This window comes from Schistocerca cancellata, chromosome 8 (assembly GCF_023864275.1).
Source record: "Schistocerca cancellata isolate TAMUIC-IGC-003103 chromosome 8, iqSchCanc2.1, whole genome shotgun sequence".
Classification (NCBI taxonomy): Eukaryota; Metazoa; Arthropoda; class Insecta; order Orthoptera; family Acrididae; genus Schistocerca; species Schistocerca cancellata.
The window spans coordinates 193797461-193822603 of NC_064633.1; the positions used below are offsets into that span (position 1 = coordinate 193797461).

Sequence of the window (25143 nt, forward strand, 5' to 3'; positions counted from 1 at the left end):
GATCTACCCATCTAATCTTTAGTATTCTTCTGTAGCACCACATTTCGAAAGCTTATATTCTCTTCTTGTCTAAACTATTTATCGTCCACGTTTCACTTCCATACATGGCTACACTCCATACAAATACTTTCAGAAACGACTTCCTGACACTTAAATCTATACTCGATGTTAACAAATTTCTCTTCTTCAGAAACGCTTTCCTTGCCATTGCCAGTCTACATTTTATATCCTCTCTACTTCGACCATCATCAGTTATTTTGCGCCCCAAATAGCAAAACTCATTTACTTCTTTAAGTGTCTCACTTCCTAATCTAATTCCCTCAGCATCACCCGACTTAATTCGCCTACATTCCATTATCCTTGTTTTCCTTTTGTTAATGTTCATCTTATATCCTTCTTTCAAGACACTGTCCATTCCGTTCAGCTCCTCTTCCATGTCCTTTGCCGTCTCTGACAGAATTACAATGTCATCGGCGAACCTCAAAGTTTTTATTTCTTCTCCATGGATTTTAATACCTGCTCCGAATTTTTGTTTCCTTTACTGCTTGCTCAATATATAGATTGAATAATATCGGGGAGAGGTTACAACACCTCACTCCCTTTTCAACCACTGCTTCCCTTTCATGCGCCTCGACTCTTATAACTGCCATCTGCTTTCTGTACAAATTGTAAATAGCCTTTCGCTCGCTGTATTTTACCCCTGCCACCTTCAGAGTTTGAGAGATAGTATTCCAGTCAACATTGTCAAAAGCTTTCTCTAAGTCTAGAAATGCTAGAAACGTAGGTTTATGCCCTTTAAATAATCCTCATTAGACATTACGCTTTTTCTAGTCAACGAAACACTTCTGTAACTCGATCGTTGGGACAGCTTTTAGCTCTCTCAGCGATGCGTTTTTGATCTCATTAACGTTTGTAAAATAACGGTCCATTATTTTTGTGAACAAAAATGTTATTTCGTGCCGTGTCTGTCGAATATGGTAGTTGAAGCATTATTACAGTATTATTTTTGGACAAAAATCATCGAATAAGGAACAAAGTGTGAGCAGGTGCATTATTGTGGTTCAAAAATCATGAATTATTTCGGCAGAAGTGTTGTTTTTCAGGCAGACGGCGTGGAGTGTCTACTCCTTATTGGTCGTTCCACTTTATGTTAAGAGCTCATGGTGTACTATACCACAAAAATCGAATAACATAGTATACATAACTTTCACATTTAACCGGACTTAGCCGGCCGTAGTTGCCGAGCGGTTCTAGGCGCTTCAGTCCAGAACTGCGCTGCTGCTACGGTCGCAGGTTCGAATCCTGCCTCGGGCATGGATGTGTGTGATGTCCTTAGGTTAGTTAGGTTTAAGTAGTTCAACGTTCTAGGGGACTGATGACCTCAGATGTTAAGTCCCATAGTGCTCAGAGCCATTTGAACCATAACCGCCTTGGCAGTCCAGAATACTTCCATTGGAACGCCTGAGTCTTAGTTTCGATGTCATATCTTAAAAATTCTTCATAACCTGTTATTACACGTTTCAGTAGTTCTGCATCGTTGTTGACTTCATCAATCGACTCTTCAGCAACTTGCATACTCCGATGTTTTTGTTCGAAATTCAACAATTTTGGAACAAACTTTGCTGTGACGCGTTTCATACCCAAAATATCCGGAAAAAATGCATGGCGGGAGACGATTGATGTATCTGCCATTAATTTAGGTAAAACAAGGGTTTAGTAGTGGTGCGAGGGGCGTTCAGTATGTAATGCAAGACTTTTTTCTTTCTCCAAGAGGAAGTCCTTGTTCTTAGCTCATTTTCCTTCGATCGATTGGCCTTAACGTGTAGTCGCTTTTAACTCGTTTTTCGTCTTAGTGTTCTAAGGTTCTGACAAGGGCGCGTATGACTTTGTTTTTTACGCCCTAAAACAAATACAAAACAAAACATCGTAGAATATTCCCGCCTTAGCGCCTATAGTTTCGTGAAGTTCCGATAGGTGGCGGCGCTATGCGCAACCTTTGAAGTGGCGTTTGTAACGGAGTTGCTATCCAAGTAGAGGGCTGTCATTGAGTTTCTTTTGGCGGAAAACAAGAGCATCGCAGATATTCATAGGCGCTTGCAGAATATCTGCGGCGACCTGGCAGTGCACGAATGAATGCATGGTGAGTCGTCGGCAGAGACGTCTGTCTTTATCACAGCAAGGTCGCGCAAACCTGTCCTATCTCCCGCATGCCGGTCGGCCGCACACAGCTGCGACTCCTGCAATGTTGGAATGTGCGGACACTCTCATTCGAGGTAATCGACGGATAACAAAGAACTCGCTGCCCAACTGGACATCTCTGTTGGTAAGAAAATGAATTACCTACAACCGTCCTTAAGATGTTTATTTATTGTGTAGCTATCACTTTCGGGGCGCATATATATAATCTCATCAGTGGCCAATATAAGCGGTTTACACAGACTACCTGTAACTGTGATGTTGCAACTGAGCCATCAGACCTCTTAAATCGTCAGGGTTGCACACAAACAGTATCTTTTTTTTACATTATAGTTAGCTGATAAATAAGAGTTTTAATCTGACAGTTAGTATTAACATGATATGAGTGTCTGTAGCGACAATGTGAGTAAATAATACAGACTAGGAACTAATAAAGTTAATGCTGGCTACTGCTGCTGCTGCTGCTGCTGCTGCTGCTGCCACTAATGATGATTGTGGCCATGATGATTATGATGATGATGATCCCAGAATGAGATTTTCACTCTGCAGCGGAGTGTGCGCTGATATGAAACTTCCTGGCAGATTAAAACTGTATGCCGGACCGAGACTCGAACTCGGGACCTTTGCCTTTCGCGGGCAAGTTCTCTACCATCTGAGCTACCCAAGCACGACTCACGCCCCGTCCTCACAGCTGTACTTCTGCCAGTATCTCGTCTCCTACTTTCCAAACTTTACAGAAGCTCTCCTGCGAACCGAGTTCGAGTCTCGGTCCGGCACGCAGTTTTAATCTGCGAGGAAGTTTCATGATGATGATGATGATGATGATGATGATATTGATAACAGTAAGGATAGTGATAGATATAGAGAGACTTTGTAAGTGTACAAAAACGATGTTTTCTGATAGGGTGACTTATGGGAAAAGAAATTTAAGGAGACTACACCAGCTAAGAATGCTGGGAAGTGAGGAAGAACTGGTTGGAAAGAAACGGTAATTATTAATTTCGTGCTATTAATAATGTATGGAAAAAATTGTTTGGTTAAAATAGCTGTCTGACTAAATATATGAAACTTGTACTGTTTCGTTAGTCAACAATAAGTTAATCTTAAATCTATCCATCAAAAGAACAAGGAATAACGATAATTTTCGTAATGTTAAAAAATCATATTTAATTAAAATTTATTTCCTTCGATAATATAACCACATGTGCAACCAAATCATAACACAAAACACATCAAATTACATTCCCGACTCCTTACATGTATTTCTCAACCTCCCTCCCCACTTCCCACTTTCTCCGTACTCTCGATAGTTGAGCTTTCCTGCCCGCTTCTTGAGGACAAGAAGCCAATCGTCTTTAGTTTATCGTCCGTTTATTGTCCGGTACTACCCTCCACCGACGAAAGCGGAATCCATCCTCGCGATGTCCAAATCTCATAATCCGTTCGAAGTGGCTTGTGGAATATACACGGGTGCAGGAAAATTGTTCTGTGTGTAGTAGTAATCGATCTAATGTTTAGTTTGAGTTACTGATCAACCGCAGAAACCATGTCTTGTGATCTTTTCCTCAGTTGGCGAGTTGGTAATACATGAGTACACTGGGAGTTAATGAGATCTGTAGGATGGTTCGTTCTGCTCTGTTGTGTTGCATCTTTGTGATTGAAAGTGGTATTGTGTGTATGAAACCGGGGACCTAGAAACGACGGAGAGGTTTCGTCCCGCTGTGACCTTCGGCGGATCACATCCAACAGGCTACAGCAGTCCACTCACCCCACCGCTGCCCCACACCGAACCCAGGGTTCAGCCCCCAGTAGACCTCCCTGGGAACGTCTCATACAGACGAGTGTAAACCCAAATGTTTGCTTGGTAGAATAATTATGCTGTACGCGTACGTGTAGACAGTGTCTGCGCAGAAATCGCCGAAATAGTGTAACTGAGGCAGAATAAGGGGAACGAGCTGAGTCAGATGGAAAACCGCCTTAAAAACCATCCACAGGCTGAGCGGCACACCGGACCTCGACAGTATAATCCGCCGGGCTGATTCGTGCCGGGGACCGGCACGCCTTCCCGCTCGGGAAGCAGCGCGTTAGACCGCGCGGCTAGCCTGGCGGGCGATGGTGGTATTAGTTCGTTCTCAGTGGTAGGTGATGTCCACGTATATCAATATTTTCGGCCGATGTTGGAACGTATTAGGGAGGAAAAGTTTGTGATGGCGACTGATTGATGTGTTGTTTCTTCTGTTAACGCGGCGCAGCGAGGACGCGTCCGGCGCCGGCGGGACGGGAAGCCTGTTCCTCGTAAACTCCAGGTTCACCATTTGCAACACGGAGCTGCCGGCTTACAAGTGTGTCCACCTGTAAGTACAGCACGCCGGGTCCCTAGGCAGCCTGAACCCGTTCTCCGCTAGGACTCGGGCGCAAGTTTGCATGACCGCTTAAGAAGCGCCGGCCTTGTAGGGCGTTTCGTAAACGTGCATACCCGCGAATGCCTGCAGTAGCTAGGCCTTGCATTCCGCTAGGGAAGGACGTACAGACCGCTGCTTGCTACCTTACGCTGCTCGGAATATTTCCGGCGCTTGTTGGAGGGCTTACTACTGTACTTCCCAGCGCACCGCGCCTCGGCAAGCCTCTTAGAGAGCTACAAGTAGAACCGTAGAGGCGCAACCATTGTCTGCCGTGTCTTTAATTTTTCCATTTATAATTTGTACCCATATAGCTTACTTCCGACAAGTGAGACAGTATCACAACTGCACAGATCGAGAACGGAACGCTTCTGAGTGTAAATGTCAATACCTCGAATTTTCGACAAATTAGCTTTACTTTATTCGATACTGGAGATAAATTACATGAGTGATCGAACTATCAGATATTAGAAATCTCAAAAAGAGTGATTACCCAAACTTGTTCTGTGTGAGATCTGTCATTGTTGACGTACACAATAGTTTTGTAAAAAAAATGATTTTTATAAAAAAATACACTTACGGAGAAAATCGTAACACCAAAAAATAATCTACAGTAACGAAATTTCGGAATATATTTGTGTAGGTTGAGGTTTTTATTCATCTCCTTGTGCAAGAACAAGTCATGGCTTCTGGATCAAGGCAACGCAGCGGCTCATACCGCACTGTCTGTTAAGACGTTTCTAGCATCGCACTGTTAGACCACCCACCTTATTCGCATGACCTAGCACCACGTGTGATTGATTTATTTATTCCCCAAGGCCAAATCTGCATTAAAAAGAACAAGATTTCAGTCCGTTCAAGCAGTGAAAGAAAAAGCGTTACGTTCATCATAGAGCTCACAGATGGAAACGTTCAGCATTATTTCCACCAGTGGAAAATTCGCATAGAGAATTGTAGGGGTAGAGGAGGGAAGTATACTGAGAATGACATTAACTAAATATATGTATGTTTTTGAAATAATTTTACAGCAAAAGTCGTGTTATTTTACAGCTAAACTTTCTTTATCAGTAGAAAGCAGTTCTTCTAAACTGAAAATAGTATTTGAAAATCATCACTATTAACTTTGAAAAAAAAAAGTTCTACCCAACATCTGTGATCGATGTTGGCTGAAAGGAGTGAAATTCAAAAATGCTGTCATTTTCAAAATACTAGCAAAAAAATACGAATCCAAAACTAGGCTCACTTTTACACGAAAATTGAAATTGTAACATACATTTTTAAGACCGAAAAAAACTAATTTTTTTTTTCGTATAGGAAGCCAATTTTTTCTGTTGTATGTATGTTACCTATACATCTTTTGTGCATAGAGCGTGATTTACACTTACAAGTGAATAATACTTACTTCCCACATCTTTCGGACAGTCAACTCCAAGAAGAAGATACGACAAGAGCTTGGAGACCAAAGTTTTTTCTGCTTAGCGGGATATTAATACCAGCCTTCGAAAATAGCCTCTCAGCTAACACAGATGTCACAACAACACTGACGTACAGCCTTACTAAAATATAAGGCGTCGGGTGTACATTCTTGAGATCTTCCCAAAGCTCCGTTTCAAGTAAATGGATATTTCTACAGAGTCTCTGTAAGCAGCACAAGACAAAGGCACCCTCCCCCCCCCCTCCCCCGCACACACCATTTTCTTGATTACGTTCCGTTCGAGTGTCCTGTGATGTTACCATGTATCTGATAGTTCTCATCTCCCAAATTTTCAACGTTTTGCCGCAAATGCTTTTGTGTTGTTGTTGCCTTCAGTCCAAAGACAGGTTCGATGCAGCCCTCCAAGCTACTCTATCCAGTGCAAGTCTGTTCATCTCCGAGTAACTACCGTAACCTACATCCTTGTGAATCTGCTCAGTGCAGTCATCTCTTGGCCTCCTCGTACGATTTTTACCCTCCACGCTTCCCTCCAATACGATATGCTATACTAAGCATCAATTCTACCGTTTATTTATAAATTGTTTCTGCGTATTACTTTTACAATCCATGGCTTCGTATACTAGCCTAGTAAATTGCCCACACTAATTTGGATGCGATATGGTATCCCATCAACTAAATGTAATTTTATAAACATTATCTTACGTAAGCAAACTGCAATTTGCATTAACTACAACTGAATTTATAAGGAAGTTCCAGTTAACATTGCCTAGTGTCCTGTTGCTCCTTGGTGTTTGTGTGACATAGTTAACTCCACCTGTAATTCATTAATTCTGTAGTCTAAGTTTGTATATTTTTATTCGTCGCGAAAAGCATAAATTCATATTGGTCTACACTGAAAGCTTTTGTAGTTACAATTTTTGCACTAAACTGCTATTTCGCCAGATTCTGTACGTCGCTGCTTACAATTATTATCACGCAATATCTTATCACAGATAACTGCATCATTTGACGAAAGAATGCGTCATTTGTCACGTCATTTAGCTTGTTACACGACTGATGATAATACTGGGCCACTTCCGAAATTATTTCTATGCGTGGCTGCACGTCTAGCTTAACAGTTTACGTTCTGCACATAATGAAATCACACACCAATTTGCCCACATGGTTAAATGTTTCACACGTACGTATTTCCTACGAAGGGCGTCGATACATTAGTTAATCAAAAGCTTTACGAAAATGTATAATCAAAGATTTCACTTGTCTGTTCAGCGCCCTTATTGAGTCATGTTAGTTGGTCTGCACTTGCTCATTGTTTTGGAGTTCAGGCTGGTTGCCATGGAGAAGCTCGTTATGTTTCTGACAGCCATATATCGCTCGATTCAAGAAAGCGGCACGTGTAATGTGACACGTGAAATATTGTCAGTTGAAGATAGTGACCATGATAAACGGAGGCAAAATTTAGGGCGTTGCGCGTTATTAAATGCCCAGTTGACACTCAAGAAAGTTGGCTTTCTTCCGTATATGAGGGTAAGAACTATGGCCGACGCGAACGTTCAGGAGTAAATTTCTCTGTCGTACTTTCGGTGACATACTGGAGGCCAGTAATTATTTTAAACTACTGACAGTGAAGCGAAGGATATCGCACTTCGTTGGGAATTGTAGCAGCAATTCACATCACCTAAAGAGTACGAGTGGCAAAACTACAGGGTTCTAACGAATTAACTTTAACGCAGCCCATCCCGTAATTGAAGTGGTCCCTGGAAAGCTGTCTGGAAGGTGCATCACGAATATTATTCTCTCTGCCGTGGAAAACGGACGTTGACGAGAGGCCTCGTAGCGCTGTCTCTGTAACATTCGAATTTATTAGTGAAAGGAATATTTATTTAGAAAGGTAAACGCAAGAAACTTTACTCTTTCCGTAGCGTTCTGAGTATAGTTTACTTAGTTATTTCCCACAGAGTTATTAAGTGAGCTGCTGAAAGGAGTGCCCATTTTCCTCAACTCACAAGGGTAGGCCACGCCGTTCGTATCACAGATTTACTTCAGACTTTGTACACGTTTAGTAGGCCATTAAAACAACATAGTGTGCAATTAGTAAGATGCACTGCTCCGGCAATTCCGAGAAAATTGCAAGAGAAGTTTTACTCGTGTATTGTACATAATACACGAGTATCTGTGCGAAGGTGCCGTCGCCAGACATCATTGTGGTCTAACTGTCCAGTAAAGAAAAGAGCGAAGGAGATTTTTGGAAGTACATCTCCGACTAGCATCACAAGCTACTAAGCTTGAATAATTATTATGATACATACGCCAACTTTCACAGAAGAACCGTCATGTGAACTCCAATTTTCGATGATAATTTTATCTTTGAAAAACACATACGATCAAATGAGAGAAAATTTGGAATACATTTCACATAAATTTCCTCAGCATTTTATATAGGTGGAGATTTCAATTTACCATATGTAGACTAGGACACTCAGATGTTTAGGACGGGTGGTAGGGACAGAGCATCGAGTGACATTATACTGAGTGCACTATCCGAAAATTACCTCGAACAATTAAACAGAGAACCGACTCATGGAGATAACATCTTGGACCTACTGATACCAGACCCGAACTTTTCGACTCTGTAAGTGCAGAACAGGGAATCAGTGATCATAAGGCCGTTGCAGCATCCCTGAATATGGAAGTTAATAGGAATATAAAAAAAGGGAAGAAGGTTTATCTGTTTAGCAAGAGTAATAGAAGGCAGATTTCAGACTACCTAACAGATCAAAACGAAAATTTCTGTTCCGACACTGACAATGTTGAGTGTTTATGGAAAAAGTTCAAGGAAATCGTAAAATGCGTTTTAGACAGGTACGTGCCGAGTAAAACTGTGAGAGACGGGAAAAACTCACCGTGGTTCAACAAAAAAGTTAGGAAACTACTGCGAAAGCAAAGAGAGCTTCACTCCAAGTTTAAACGCAGCCAAAACCTCTCAGACAAACAGAAGCTAAACGATGTCATAGTTAGCGTAAGGAGGACTATGCGTGAAGCGTTCAGTGAATTCGAAAGTAAAATTCTATGTACCGACTTGACAGAAAATCCTAGGAAGTTCTGGTCTTACGTTAAATCAGTAAGTGACTCGAAACAGCATATCCAGACACTCCGGGATGATGATGGCATTGAAACAGAGGATGACACGCGTAAAGCTGAAATACTAAACACCTTTTTCCAAAGCTGTTTCACAGAGAAAGACCGCACTGCAGTTCCTTCTCTAAATCCTCGCACAAACGAAAAAATGGCTGACATCAGAATATGTGTCCAAGGAATAGAAAAGCAACTGGAATCACTCAACAGAGGAAAGTCCACTGGACCTGACTGGATACCAATTCGATTCTACACAGAGTACGCGAAAGAACTTGCCCCCCTTCTAACAGCCGTGTACCGCAAGTCTCTAGAGGAACGGAAGGTTCCAAATGATTGGAAAAGAGCACAGGTAGTCCCAGTCTTCAAGAAGGGTCGTCGAGCAGATGCGCAAAACTATAGACCTATATCTGTGACGTCGATCTGTTGTAGAATTTTAGAACATGTTTTTTGCCCGCGTATCATGTCGTTTTTGGAAACCCAGAATCTACTCTGTAGGAATCAACACGGATTCCGGAAACAGCGATAGTGTGAGACCCAACTCGCTTTATTTGTTCATGAGACCCAGAAAATATTAGATACAGGCTCCCAGGTAGATGCTATTTTCCTTGACTTCCGGAAGGCGTTCGATACAGTTCCGCACTGTCGCCTGATAAACAAAGTAAGAGCCTACGGAATATCAGGCCAGCTGTGTGACTGGATTGAAGAGTTTTTAGCAAACAGAACACAGCATGTTGTTCTCAATGGAGAGACGTCAACAGACGTTAAGGTAACCTCTGGCGTGCCACAGGGGAGTGTTATGGGACCATTGCTTTTCACAATATATATAAATGACCTAGTAGATAGTGTTGGAAGTTACATGCGGCTTTTCGCGGATGATGCTGTAGTATACAGAGAAGTTGCAGCATTAGAAAATTGTAGCGAAATGCAGGAAGATCTGCAGCAGATAGGCACTTGGTGCAGGGAGTGGCAACTGACCCTTAACATAGATAAATGTAATGTATTGCGAATACATAGAAAGAAGGATCCTTTATTGTATGATTATATGATAGCGGAACAAACACTGGTAGCAGTTACTTCTGTAAAATATCTGGGAGTATGCGTGCGGAACGATTTGAAGTGGAATGATCACATAAAATTAATTGTTGGTAAGGCGGGTACCAGGTTGAGATTCATTGGGAGAGTCCTTAGAAAATGTAGTCCATCAACAAAGGAGATGGCTTACAAAACACTGGTTCCACCTATACTTGAGTATTGCTCATCAGTGTGGGATCCGTACCAGGTAGGGTTGACAGAGGAGATAGAGAAGATCCACAGAAGAGCGGCGCGTTTCGTCACAGGGTTATTCGGTAAGCGTGATAGCGTTACGGAGATGTTTAGCAAACTCAAGTGGCAGACTCTGCAAGAGAGGCGCTCTGCATCGCGGTGTAGCTTGCTCGCCAGGTTTCGAGAGGGTGCGTTTCTGGATGAGGTATCGAATATATTGCTTCCCCCTACTTATACCTCCCGAGGAGATCACGAATGTAAAATTAGAGAGATTCGAGCGCGCACGGAGGCTTTCAGACAGTCGTTCTTCCCGCAAACCATACGCGACTGGAACAGAAAAGGGAGGTAATGACAGTGGCACGTAAAGTGCACTCCGCCACACACCGTTGGGTGGCTTGCGGAGTATAAATGTAGATGTAGATGACGAACATCACTCTCTGGTCTAGACTTGTATTTCTTCTAAAATATCAAGGAACCTGTAATTAATTTTAGTTTGTTTTAATACTTTTAAATGTCAGTTGAAAATTATGTACTACTGTAGAATGTTATGACCAATAAATTGAAAAAAAAAAAGCGGTTAACGTCCGCGCGTTGCAAGCGGGTCATGCACGAGGCGACGGTTCGAATCCCCCATCAACCACTTTTTAATATACCGGATGATCAAAAAGTCAGTATAAATTTGAAAACTGAATAAATCGCGGAATAATGTAGATAGAGAGGTACAAATTGACACACATGCTTGGAATGACATTGGGTTTTGTTAGAACCAAAAAATACAAACGTTCAAAAAATATCCGACATATGGTGCTTCATCTGATCAGAATAGCAATAATTAGCGTAACAAAGTAAGACAAAGCAAAGATGATGTTCTTTACAGGAAATGCTCAATATGTCCATCATCATTCCTCAACCATAGCTGTAGTCGATGAATAATGTTGTGAACAGCACTGTAAAGCATGTGCGGAGTTATGGCGAGGCATTGGCGTTGGATGTTGTCTTTCAGCATCCCTAGAGATGTCGATCGATCACGATACACTTGCGACTTCAGGTAACCCCAAAGCCAATAATCGCACGGACTGAGGTCTGGGGACCTGAGAGGCCAATATCTACATTATTCCGTGGTTTAATAAGTTTTCAAATTTATACTGGCTTTTTGATCACCCGGTGTATATTTTCCTTCAGCGGTCACATTATGTAATTTATATCATTTGAGTGGTAATAAAAAAAACGCATCCATTTTCATGAAGTTGTACTGAATTTCATACGTTATTTGACTATTTACTATTTGTAATTCAAAGACGAGGGGCAGGCTTGGAAAGCCCAAGTCAAACCGCGATAACTAATGACGCGAATGACGTTGTAGGATGGTATTTGTCATACGACCGTGGAAAACATAAACTGAAACTTTATGCAGATACACGTGGTTTTTTTCATTATATTATCTGTCAAATGTCATAAATAAATAAAATAACCAGTGATGAAAAAAATAGGTTAATAACTAATTCTGATCACGAGTCGAGCCGTCGCCTCATATACACGTTCGTATTTTGAGAAAAAACACCTACCACTTTTCATTTATTTCGCACCAACTCCTTGGTGCTGCGATTTTTTTTTCGTCAGTGTAGATGTACGGTGCTTTGAAGTGGCAGGCTGGTATTTTGATTAACCACAGATGCATTGAGTACCGGTACTGCCAGGAATATTTTCTTGGTTTGGGGCTGGTACGGGGTGCACTCAGTTTCCTGAGGCCAACAGGAGCTGCTTGACAAATTAGTGGCGGTTCCAAGGTCAAGAAAGCTGACAACGCCCGGTAGTGCGATGTGCTGGCCACATGTCACTCCATACCGCTTCCGATGACGCCACTGACAGAGGTTGACACGGCGGTAGGTGGGGCTAGGTTGGCCCGTCGAGGACCAGAACGCGCAACTCTACCTTCACATACACAGAGTAATCGATGGGTCTCTCTCTCTCTCTCTCTCTCTCTCTCTTCTTTTTTTTTTTTTTTTTTTAGTGGGATAGTGGGAGAAATGACAACACTCTCACAATATTTTATATCTCGCATCTAACGGACACTTAGTTCCCAGCTTATCTGGAATCCCGCTGTCTTGACGCTGTGTTCTAAAATATGCTGATGAATCCTTGAAAAGGCACAGGGATGGAACTAAATTTTTTTATACCGAATTATCTCTCATAAATAAAAGGATCACAAACCTCACGAAAGCGAAAACAAAAGTCGACAATTTTTTTGCAAATTCATATTTTTAAACTGTGGACGATGAATTAATGGTATGGATAACACGAGGATGTCATATACTCAAAGTTATGTTGTTGTAGACGAGGCATTACAGTATCAGATAGATAATACATCGAGAAGTTGCAAAGATGCGACAGTGTTTCGAACTCGTCACCTTCACAATGGCCATCTGCTTAGAGACCTCGTCAATTATGTTGGATCGCGCATTCGTCTTCTAACACTAGAGAGCCGGCTGTTGTGGCCGAACGGTTCAAGGCAGTTCAACCTGAAACCGCGCTGCTGCTACGGTCGCAGGTTCGAATCCTGCCTCGGGCATGGATGTGTGAGATGTCCTTAGGTTAGTTGGGTTTAAGTAGTTCTAAGTCTACGGGACTGATGACCTCATATGTTAAGTCCCATAGTGCTTAGAACCGTTTGAATCATTTTCTAACACTAGAGTGTACCCTGTCAAATGTTCTCTCGAAATTCAATTACAAAAAAAAGGGCAGGATGACTATATTAACCCCCAGCCACTGCGACCCCTGAATTGCGTTGGTATCCATGTTAGTAGCGCGACTTTCTCTTTCCTGGTCGTCAGTAAGTAGGCAGATTGCGCAGAGTGCATTCAGACGTGAGCCGTGCCCTTGGGAGCTCAGCTCCAAAGAAGGTACGACTGCTTTGACTAGCTGCGCTCGAGCTTTGGTGTCTCACCGCACGCCAAGTAGAGTTTAGTCGTTAAAGGAGATGTAGTTGTAGGAAGTATCCTGTCTGACTTATTTAATGCTATACCAAGATAGTGGGCATCTGCTGACGAATATACTTTACTGTTTGTGGAAGCTCCAACGCCCGGAAGGAATAGTTTCAGTTACACCAAAGTCGGAGGACATGTATAACAGACAAATCCTGATAAGTACACTACTGGCCATTAAAATTACTACACCAAGAAGAAATGCAGATGATAAACGGGTATTCATTGGACAAATATATTATACTAGAACTGACATGTGATTACGTTTTCACTCAATTTGGGTGCATAGATCATAAGAAATCAGAAACCCAGAACCACCACCTCGGCCGTAATAACGGCTTTGTTGCGCTAGGGCATTGAGTCAAACAGAGCTGGATGGCGTCTACAGGTACAGCTGACCATGCAGCTTCAACACGATACCACAGTTCATAAAGAGTAGTGACTGGCGTATTGTGACGAGCCAGTTGCTCGCCCACCATTGACCAGACGTTTTCAATTGGTAAGAGATCTGGAGATTGTGCTGGCCAGGGCAGCAGTCTAACATTTTCTGTATCCAGAAAGGCCCGTACAGGACCTGCAACGTGCGATCGTGCGTTATCCTGCTGAAATGTAGGGTTTCGCAGGGATCGAATGAAGGGTAGAGCCACGGGTTGTAACACATCTGAAATGCAACGTCCACTGTTCAAAGTGCCGTCAATGCGAACAAGAGGTGATCGAGACGTGTAACCAATGACACCCCATACCATCACGCCGGGTGATACGACAGTATGGCGATGACGAATATACGCTTCCAATGTGCGTTCACCGCGATGTCGCCAAACACGGATGCGACCATCGTGATGCTGCAAACAGAACCTGGATTCATCCAAAAAAATGACGTTTTGCCATTGGTGCACCCAGGTTCGTCGTTGAGTACACCATCGCAGGCGCTCCTGTCTGTGATGCAGCGTCAAGGGTAACCGCAGCCATGGTCTCTGAGCTGATAGTCCGTGCTGCTGCAAACGTCGTCGAACTGTTCGTGCAGATGATTGTTGTCTTGCAAACGTCCCCACCTGTTGACTCAGGGATCGAGGCGTGGTTGCACGATTCATTACCGCCAAGCAGATAAGATGCCTGTCAACTCGACTGCTTGTGATACGAGGCCGTTGGGATCCAGCACGGCGTTCCGTATTACCCTCCTGAACCCCCTGATTCCATATTCTACTAACAGTCATTGGATCCCGACCAACACGAGCAGTAATGTCGCGATACGATAAACCGCAATCGCGATAGGCTAAAATCCGACCTTTATGAATGTCGGAAACGTGATGGTACGCATTTCTCCTCCTTACACGAGGCATCACAACAACGTTTCACCAGGCAACGCCGGTCATCTGCTGTTTGTGTATGAAAAATCGGTTGGAAACTTTCCTCATGTCAGCACGTTGTAGGTGTCGCCACCGGCGCCAACCTTGTGTGAATGCTCTGAAAAGTTAATCATTTGCATATCACAGCATCTTCTTCCTGTCGGTTAAATTTCACGTCTGTTGCACGTCATCTTCGTGGTGTAGCAATTTTAATGGCCGGTAGTGTAGTTAAGAGTGCAGAGAGGTGGCATGCACGTAGACCCAGCATCGCCGTCTATTGTGTGCTGTCCCTTCTCTACGTACTGGAGTTCATCCCTTTACCACCTCTACTTGCGGTCCGTTCACGTACTCCTCCATGGTGTACGCCTCGTCCAGAGCTTCGTCTGGACCTTTCACGTGGCCCTAAGGTCTCCATGAACCCTGGAGCTCTCCGGTGTCACTTCCTCTCGATTCTTGACGTGTTACGGGGCTCTGAAGTGGTGTACACCGACGGCTCGATGGTTGAAGGTCGCGCTGGCTTTGCCTACGTGCACGGTGGCCATATTGAACAGCATTTCTTACCCGCTGGCTGCAGTGTGTTCATCGCAGAGCTGGTGGCCATTTCTTCATACTTCAGTATGTCCGTTCATGCCCTGGGGAGTATTTTATGTACTGACTCCTTGAGCAGTCTGAAAACTATTGACCAGTGCTGCCCTCGACATTCTTTGGTAGCGTCCATCAAGAAGTCCATCTATGCCCTGGAACGGTCCAGTCGTTCAGTGGTGTTCTTCTGGACCCCTGGTCACGTCGGAATCCGAGGAAATGAACTTGCTGACAGGCTGGCCAAACAGGCTACACGGAAATCACTTCTGGAGGTCGACATCCCCGCAACTGACCTGCGTTCGTTATTGCGCCGCAAGGTTTTTCAGCTTTGGGCGACGGAATGACAAAATCTCAGTACGCACAACAAACTGCGAGCCATTAAGAGGACTACGAATGTGTTGCAGTCCTCGATGAGGGCGTCTCGCAGGGACTCTTGTTCTGACTCATTTGGCCATGCATGGGCGACCCACGGCTACCGCCTGCGCCGTGAAGACCCACCTCAGTGTCGATGCGGCGCCCGGTTGACAGTGGCCCATATTCTTCTGCTATATCCTTCTTTGGCTGCCCTGCGACTTCGTCTTCGGTTGCCAGACTCGTTATCGTTGATTATTTATAGCAGACAACGCCTCATCGGCTGATTTGGCTTTACGTTTCATCCGTAAGGGTGGGTTTTATCATTCGATCTGAGTTTTAGCGCCTGTCCTTTGTCCGTCTGTGTCCTCCACGTGATTTTAGGGTGAAGCTTTTAACGTGTTGCAGGGTGGCTGGCTTTTCCTTTTTATTTTCGTGGTCGGCCAGCCACTGTAATCTGCTTCCTAGTTTTACTCTCTTCTGTTTCTTGCATCTCTCTGTTGTTCTATCCTCTTTTCTGCCTTTTAGTGTTCGTTTCCTTTCTTTCGTTCTTATCTTTTCTTTCTTTCCATTTTGTGTTATATGTCTCGTCTATTTTATTCTCATACTTGTGGCATTGTTTTATTAGGAACAAGGGACCGATGACTTCGTAGTTTGGTCCTTTTCCCCCTCTTTTAAACCAACCACAAGTCAGCGTTACATTACGCTCAGTCGGTGCAGAGCCATAAAACGAAGTGGAAACGTGCAAGCAAGTACAAGCATGCCTCGTCCACATCAAACAGCGCAATATCAGTTCGGACAGACAGAATGATTGGTTACCGGGAAACAGGTTTGTCGTGCCGTGACATTGCGGTCTGTACGGAGCCCGCTGTTACAACTCTGTTGCGTGTATGACGCCAGTGGATGAAAAAGGGTCGTACACAGCGACGAGCACGTACTGGACTTCACAATGCGACCACAGCGCTGGATGTCCGCCACTTTGTCCCCGTAACCATGACAGTCAGAACAGCTCCGTCCACAGTGTTGGCTTGACGTTAGAGCATTGCAACGATTCGCGACATGTCCGGCATGACTATTCGACGCGGTCTGCTGAAGGCTGAACCCGTAGCACGTGCGGTATTGTGTAAGCTTCCACTGACTGGAAACCATCAACGCCTTAGACTGTAGTGTGCACTGGCGTGTTGCGTGGTAAAATATAGTGTTTTCGGACAAGTCTCGCTTCAATTTGTCCTACAATGATGGCCCTGTAAGTGGTGGACGCTACCTCGATGAGCTTAATCGGTTAGGGTGCTGTGGTTAGCTGTATAGCGGACAAACGCCAAGTTGTTGATTTGGTGCGCCATTGTCTGTAACATGACATCTCGCCTGCTAAGTACCGTTATTTTTGCAACGTGAACAGCAACCGTTACATGAAGGGGATTTCAGAGCCCGAGGCACTACCCCTCCTGCATGCTCCACATGTCATATTTCAGCAGGAAAATGCCTGGTCACATGTGACGATGAATGTGCTAGCCTGCTTCGAAAAACGAGAACCAATTATTGCATGGCCTACACGTTAGCTGACATGTCGCCCGTCCAACGCTTCTGAGTTACGGTCGGTCGCCATCTTGTTCACTCTGGTCCTCCTGAAATAACTGTCGATGCTTTGAGGACGCGCCTACTAACCGCTTGACGGGTATTCGCTAGCAGCGTATCCTCGCCCTCATTGATTCCATGCCTCTAGAAGTTCTTACTGCAACACGTTGCGGTTTTACATCACTCTGGATTATCACAGTCAATGTGCATATACAGTTCTGCAGTTTCCATCGTTTTATAACATGACCACGAGATGCGCTATACGAGGGCGATGCTGCCCCTCTCCATTCCAAGAAGTTAATTATATATGTATTTCATTTACTGGTATTTTGAGGGAGCAGATAATGACGGGTCCGATTACGAACAGCGAATTTTAGCGGATCACAAACTGTACAGTTTATTGCAGAAATCATTACTCATTTCAAACACTTTTAAATACTAAAGGTTTCAGGAATTACTGCAACCAATCGCCGTTTTTTCTTCAATTTTTATTTATTTATGACCGGTTTCGAATCGCCTGGCGACTCGTCTTCAGATGATACAATTTAGTTTGGAGTATTGTGGGGGTCGTGCATCTGTGGCAAATATAGAGACGAAAAAATATTAAGATTGAAAGATTAGTTTGAAGATATTACTCACTGTTTTTATTCTTGTTGCAAGCACTGCTTTGGAAAAAATAATGTATGCTGTCCAGTATCGTTAAATATCAAGTGAAACAGGCACTTTTCCACCGACGACGACTCCTACATACTTTACAAAATATAAACAAACCAAAGAGTATGGCTGTTGTTGTCTCCAAAGAGTTTTGTGGAGGCAGAGATTTTCTTCGCTCATTTTTCGTTTTGTGTGGCATTCGTAATAAAATATATATTTATTACATTACTTTCTTATCTACAACAAAGTGTTTCGGACACTATTTCTGGTAGTGAAGTTATGTTTAGCATGTTTCTCATTGCTCAATAAAGAGGATAGAATGGGTATGGGAGTGGATGAGTACAGCATTTACTAGTTTTTCAAATTTAAGGACTCTTTAAAATTTTGGAAGAATGGATTATCTGCTAAATCAGTTTGTTGATTCAAGATGGTGTGGGGTGTTTTATTGCTATGCATGAAAATTTCTAGCTGTTTCAAGAGGTCAATAAAATTCCTTTGTCTACAACGTGTAGAATGTGGATGTTGGTTTTTATATCTGTGATTGAATGTTTATTTTGGGCAAAATGGGCTACAAAATTGGATTTATTTAAATTATTTAAATAGAGTGCGTCAGTGTGCTCCTTGTATCGGATTTCAAAATTTCTTCCTGTCTCGCCTATGTAGTAGCAAGAACAGCTGTCACAAGTATAATTTCTATATACCTGATATGTGATATAGTGGGCTGGTTGTTTTAATCTTGTGAATTATTTTGTTTTGTATTTTGTTGTTTGTGTGGAAACTGATTTTGACTTTGTGTGGTTTGAATAGTTTTGCAAGTGATGTACATTACCAAGGAAAGGCATACAGACATATTTAGTTTCTTCTGGTGACGAGGAAAGGTTTGTTGACAGTTTTTGCTTAGTTTTCAATTTTGCATCTGGTTTGTCAACTATGGTTGGGTCATAAGCATTGTTATGGGCTATTGTTTTTAAAATGTTTAGTTCCTTGGTTTTTACAGCAGGTTCAGCGTGAATTTTGTTTACATGGTTGAGTGCTGATCTGAAAAAACCTAGTTTATGCCGATTTGGGTGGTTTTCCTGTATATCTGGAATTTGTGTTTGGTGTTGTGACATGTTATGTTTAAGTCAAGAAAATTAATTCCCTGTTGTGTTTGGTGTTCAACTGTAAACCGTATTTTGGGATGTATATTATTTAGTTTATTACGAATGCCACACAAAACGAAAAATGAGCAAAGAAAATCTTTGGCTCCACAAAACTCTTTGGAGATATCAAGAGCCATACACTTTGGTTTGTCTACATTTTGTAAAGTATGTGGGAGTCGCCATCGGTGGAAAAGTGCCTGTTTCACTTGATATTTAACGATACTGGTAAGCATACATTATGTTTTCCAGGCAGTGCTTGCAACAAGAATGAAAAACAGTGAGTAATACCATCAGATTAATCTTACAATCTTAATATTTTTCCCCACATACAGTGCTCACTTTTTCGTCTCTATATTTGTCACAGATGCATGACCCCACAATACTCCAAACTAAATTGTATCATCTGAAGATGAATCGCCAGGCGATTCGAAACCGGTCATGAATAAATAAAAACTGAAGAAAAAACGGCGATTGGTTGCAGTAATTCCTGAAACCTTTAACAAGACAGTCGCAGTGTTCCAAATCCAGAATGGATGAAAGTTTTACTTTTAAATACTGTCGGTGTTGGCAATAATCGGCATGCCACCGTGTGACATTAATCGTTTCACACTGAAACCTTAAACTGAATAGAACACGGAGTGAGTAATTACACCCGAAAGCAAATTTGGAAGTATGTTGGAGCAATGTCGGCACGCCCATCGTCTGAAATCCCACTGCCCATCTAACACTGCACTGACTGCACCGCCGCCAGTCCTGCACGCTAAGCGCTCGTGTGCAACAGCAAGCTACTACTGAAACCACTATCAGCGGGCAGCGATTACTGTAGAATGCTGAACTCTGAGCTAAGCGAGCGGTAGTTGCATTAACGTAACATACACTACGGGATCAAGCAGATCGATAAGTTACTACCACATGTCACAAAGAATGACAAATACGCTGACGGGTAAAAAAAATCGCAACACCAAACAATAATTAATGTCGAGTGATGAAATTTCAGTATTACATTTGTACAGGTAATAGATTTGTATATAAACCTGTGAGCCCCTGCGGCAGTACACTTCGGTTCCGACTTACATCTTAGGCCTCCCGGTTTCGTTCTCTCCTACACATATTAGTCACAATAACAAACATTTGTTACTGTCCTTAATGGATTAATTCCGGATGATCACTCAAAACAGAGGACGTACTGAGCCAATAGTGGTATTCCAAAGCCCTGTTACTCGCATACTTGTATTCTGGCCAACATTCCTTCTGTTGTACGCTTCCGTAGTGTGTCGCTGATAAGCAATTAATATACCAACATTCCAAGAGACTGGAAGTACCGTTTCGTTACTGTGTGAAACGTCACTTGCATTTTTTTCTTCCGCGCACGCAGTTCTGTGTTCGACTCTGGACGAAACGGTAGTTTTCGTATTTCTCTGATTCGAACTCAGAGAAACGGAATACTATGCGGGAATTGTCTTCCACCTACCTACTTTCATACAAAATGATGAGTTCCTTTATAAAATTAAATTGTGATCTGAGGTGAGTGAATAGATAGTTATATTTTAAATTGACTCATTGACTCGTAAATTGATTCATCATATTACTTCACCTTGAAGGTAATTTAGTACATTTTCTAATTTGTATAGCTGAAAAGAAACAAATTGTGGATTTTTTCAGTGAAGATCCCCCGGAAGCAAAAAAGTGTGATTTATGTCGACAGTCATATTCAGTCAGAAAAGAGTCAATTGAAAATCTGGAAAAAAAAGTTAACGAAACATCCAGCTATCCATTATAGTTAATTTCCATCGGCACATCTACATTTTCCACAATTTTCTACACTACCACTGCCACTAGAAGCAACATGCAATAGTAGCGAAAGTCGCGAGCGACGAATACTTTGTAATGAATATGTATCTAGACAACACCGAATACAAACAATATAAAATTTAGTCGTTGCTTTTACAGCACTAGTCGGGAAGAGGCCGGCATCTTGTATATCTTACAAGACAAGTTTTGATCACCAGGATTGCAGCTCATGAGAACACTACGTCCTACCTTTTACTGCCAGATTTGAGCTTCTTCCGTGCGCCTGCCACAATAGCTACGCATAGCTAAAGGACGCTTCGTTTGTTGCTTGCTCTCTTGAAACAACAGACCTCTTCCATGGAGGTAAAAAAATGGAGGTGGCACTACAGACTTAACGCTGTATGTTGTTTTGAAGCCAGAGTGGGCGCCATTTTAAGCAGTTCAAAACATTAGCAGATTACTGTTTACGGGTGCTTCTTGTTCATTATTTCTGTCATGTATGCGCAATAACTGTTTTAAATACTAAAAATTATAGAGCTTACATGACCAACATAGTGTCACGAAGACGATTTCTCTAGTAATACGACACACTCAGAGTGACGTCACAGGGAAGCGTCACCACGGTGAAGTAGGGTGTATGAATGCGGTGAATCTAATGTTTTGGGATAGTTAAGATGGGTGATATCGGCTTCAAGTTTCTGACGTATTGTCACCTCCCCCCTTTTTTTTTTTACCTCCGTGACCTCTTCGGTGGCTTACGACACAACACTGGCACCTATTGAACTACATAGGCACCAGTTCCAAGCTCCACAATTAACTCAGTTTAATCATATCTACACATAAACACCTAATCAGTCTCCTCCCTTCCTAGTATTTTCCTCTTTTTTCGTTCCCTTTCTCCTCCCCTTTTTTTCCCTTGAATCCTAAAAGATAAATTTCGGTTTATACTTTCTTCCGGGCACGTACAAGTATTTCCCTCGATTTGTTAAATTTTAAAAACGCTATCCAGTAGTTATTCTCCACAGAAGAATAAGATTTACTTTATTTCACATATACAAGAAGATTCTGTTTTACAGGGAGAATCTTAGCTTTAAAGAATATTTTAGATAGTAGAAAGACTATAGTCTTAAACAGGTTAATTTCACAAAGCATTTCCAGCGTACAAGAAAATTTATGTTTTCCAAAAGCATTTTAGTTGTCCAAGACACATTTTTTTTCTGAATAAGAGTTTAGTTTTCAAGAAGAACTTTGTTTTACTACGAAGGTTTTAGTTTCGACGAAGAATTTGGGTTTTCAATAAAGTTTGTTTCCAGGAAGAACTTAGGTTTTCCAGAATATTTTTGTAAATCTTGAGAAAGCATTTTGTGTAACCACTTGCTGTCACCGATGAATTTGATTGTGGCGAGAGAAGCGGAGGATGCAGGAAAAAAATAATATTTGAGCAGTCAGGATGACCGACTGCTATGTGTTGTGGACACTGGTTCGATCCCCAGGGATTTTCCTTGGTGGAGGGATTGGTAAGCGATACACTAATGTTCATGAGGCCAGTTGAGAAGCAACTTGAATGAACAGTGGGGGCTCGAAAGTAAGGAAAGCTAAAAATTCCTTGGACACGTACTAACCATACGCAGCTCTGTAGCACATCGGACGATGCCTTTGTGTCTGGTCAGCATCAAGTGATAATGGGGACTTGAAGGCCTAGTGAGATGATCTCCTTATGCCTCGTACTACCGTAGCTATCCAGGTCACACAAGTAATGTCAAGGTTCGAAATGTTTGCGAAAAACTTGAAATTTGGAGTAAGTGTTCAAATTTTTGATGAACATTTCCAACATCCAGACTATTTGTGTAATCCTGATAGATATGTTAGTAGGAGGTACTTACAGTACTCCATCAAAAAATGGCTCTGAGGTCATCAGTCCCCTAGACTTAGAACTACTTAAACCTAACTAACCTAAGGACATCACACACATCCATGCCCGAGGCAGGATTCGAACCTGCGACCGTAGCGGTCACGCGGTTCCAGACTTAAGCGCCTAGAACCGTACGGCCACACCGTCCGGCGCAGTACTCCATCTTTTGAATATGAAATGTCATGTGGTTTCAACAATGTAGGTTTCTTTCGTTGACGTGAGGAAGGATCTACCGGATATGGAGAACTGCAGTGATTTGCGACTGTTTGCTGATGACGCTGCAGTGTAGCGTCTTATTTGAGTGACGGTAAGATGATACACGATGGCTTGGGAAGAATGCCTGTTTGTTGCGATGAATGGTAGCTTTCTCTAGATGGGTAAAAAATTGAAGTTAATCCAAATGAGCCGGGGAAGCAACACTGTATTGTTCGAATACAATATTTGTGGCATGCTACTTGACAGAGTCACACCCATTATCTATCTAGGTATAACATTGCAGAACGACATGAAATGGAACGAGCACAAACAGTCGACTTCGGTTTGTTGGGAGAAATTGAGGAAAGTGCAGCTCATCTAAAAAGGCGGCTGCGTGTAAAAAAACTTGTACGACCTGTGTTTGAGTACCGCTCGAATGTTTGGGATGCCTACGGGGTCTGATTAAAGAAACACAGAAGGAATTCACAGGCGTGCTACTAGATTTGCTGCTGGTAGGTTCGATTAAAACTGCGGTAATACGGAAATGCTCCTTGAAGTGGGAACCCCCTGGAGGAAAAGTGGTGTTCTCTTCGTGAAACGCTATTGAGCAGTTTAGAGAACCGACATTAGAGACAGACTGCAGAATGATCCTACTGCCACCATCATACTTCTCGCGTAAGTATCACGAAAACGAGACCTGTGAAGATATAGATAGTCGTTTTTGCCTTGCTCCACTTGCGAGTGGAACAGGAAAGGGAATGACTAGCAGTGGTAAAAGGTACCCTCCGCCCTGCACCGTGTGGTGGCTTACGGAGTATGTAATAGATGTAGGAAGATTGAGATTGACATCAAAGCTGTAAACACCACAATAGGGTCTGTCCGCCGTGAACGTCCTGTAAATTCCGCTTTTCTCTCTCTCTCTCTCTCTCTCTCTCTCTCTCTCCATGAAGTATCGATGATCGCTTCAAATTGCCTAGCTGATAGCTAACTCATATTTATCAATCTGGAATCCAAATACGATTTCCACAAGCAGAGAAGGTTAATAAGACTAAAGAACGTAATGAACAGCCGGCCGTTGTGGCCGAGCGGTTCTAGGCGCTTCAGTCTGGAACCGCGCAACCGCTACGGTCGCAGGTTCGAATCCTGCCTCGGGCATGGATGTGTGTGATGTCCTTAGGTTAGTTAGGTTTAAGTAATTCTAAGTCTAGGGGACTGATGACCTCAGATGTTAAGTCCCATAGTGCTCAGAGCCATTTGAACCATAATGAACAACGCAACCAGTATAAAGAGACAAACAATGTCCTTTCTGCTCCACGGCCAGTATTTGTGGTGGTAACATACCTCTTGTTATCAGTGCCTTAGCTTCGTGAACAGGAAGTGGAGGAGGTTAGCGTTCAACGTCCCGTCGACTATGAGATTATTAGAGTAGAAGCACAAGCTCGGATTAGGGAAGGACGGAGAAGGAAAGCGGTCGTATCCTTACGAAGGAACCATCCCAGCATTTGTCTTAGGCGATTTGGGGAAATTACGGAAAACCTAAATCTGGATGGCCGGACGCGGGTTTGAACCGTGGTCCTCCCGAATGTGAGCCAATGTATTAACCACTGCGCTACCTCGCTCCGTTTTTAGGTTCGTTTTGGCTTTCGGGGGCAGTGGTACAAGGTACCCTCCGCCATGCACCGTATGGTCGGGTTGCGGATTCTGTATGTAGACGTAAAAGGTAGGAAGATTGGATTTCAGCTTATGGTCGACGATGTGTTCGCTAGAGGCGGGGCGTATCGTACAGGACAAGGCTGAGAAAGGAATTTGACCGTCGTCTTTTTACACGAAGGAGACGAATGTTCGTCCTAGTCGATATGGGGGCAACCACAGAATACCTCATTCAGTATGGTCAGACAGTATTCGAATGCTATGCCAATAAGCTGCTACGTTTCGCCCGGTTCGCTGCGCTTCGTTTCAACATTTACATGCAAGAAGGCCATCAAGTTATGCGCTTGCAGTCTGTGGCGCCTGCTGCAGCTTTCGCGGTGGACTCGTCAGAGCCGCGCGTGCAGGAAATAGCCGCAAACGCCCACGTGTCGCATCACGTGCGCGGCCTGGGAAAGTGGTCAGCGACCGGTTTCGCTGACGAACCGCACGCGTTCTTCCGCGTTCTTGGAATCGTTCCAATTAAAACGTGACACTGT

General features: G+C 43.0%; 1 protein-coding gene across 2 annotated transcripts in view; it reads left to right on the forward strand.

The window, feature by feature from the left end:
• The window catches only part of LOC126094517 (protein goliath-like), a 618703-nt gene that overhangs the window by 562229 nt on the left and 31331 nt on the right, over positions 1 to 25143 (forward strand). The window contains exon 4 of one of the 2 annotated variants that reach the window (XM_049908931.1): positions 4449 to 4550. The exons of the other annotated variant lie outside the window; for it this stretch is intronic. Coding sequence (XP_049764888.1) covers positions 4449 to 4550 — 102 coding nt within the window. The remainder of the gene's footprint in view (positions 1 to 4448; positions 4551 to 25143) is intronic. 2 annotated transcript variants of the gene reach the window in all.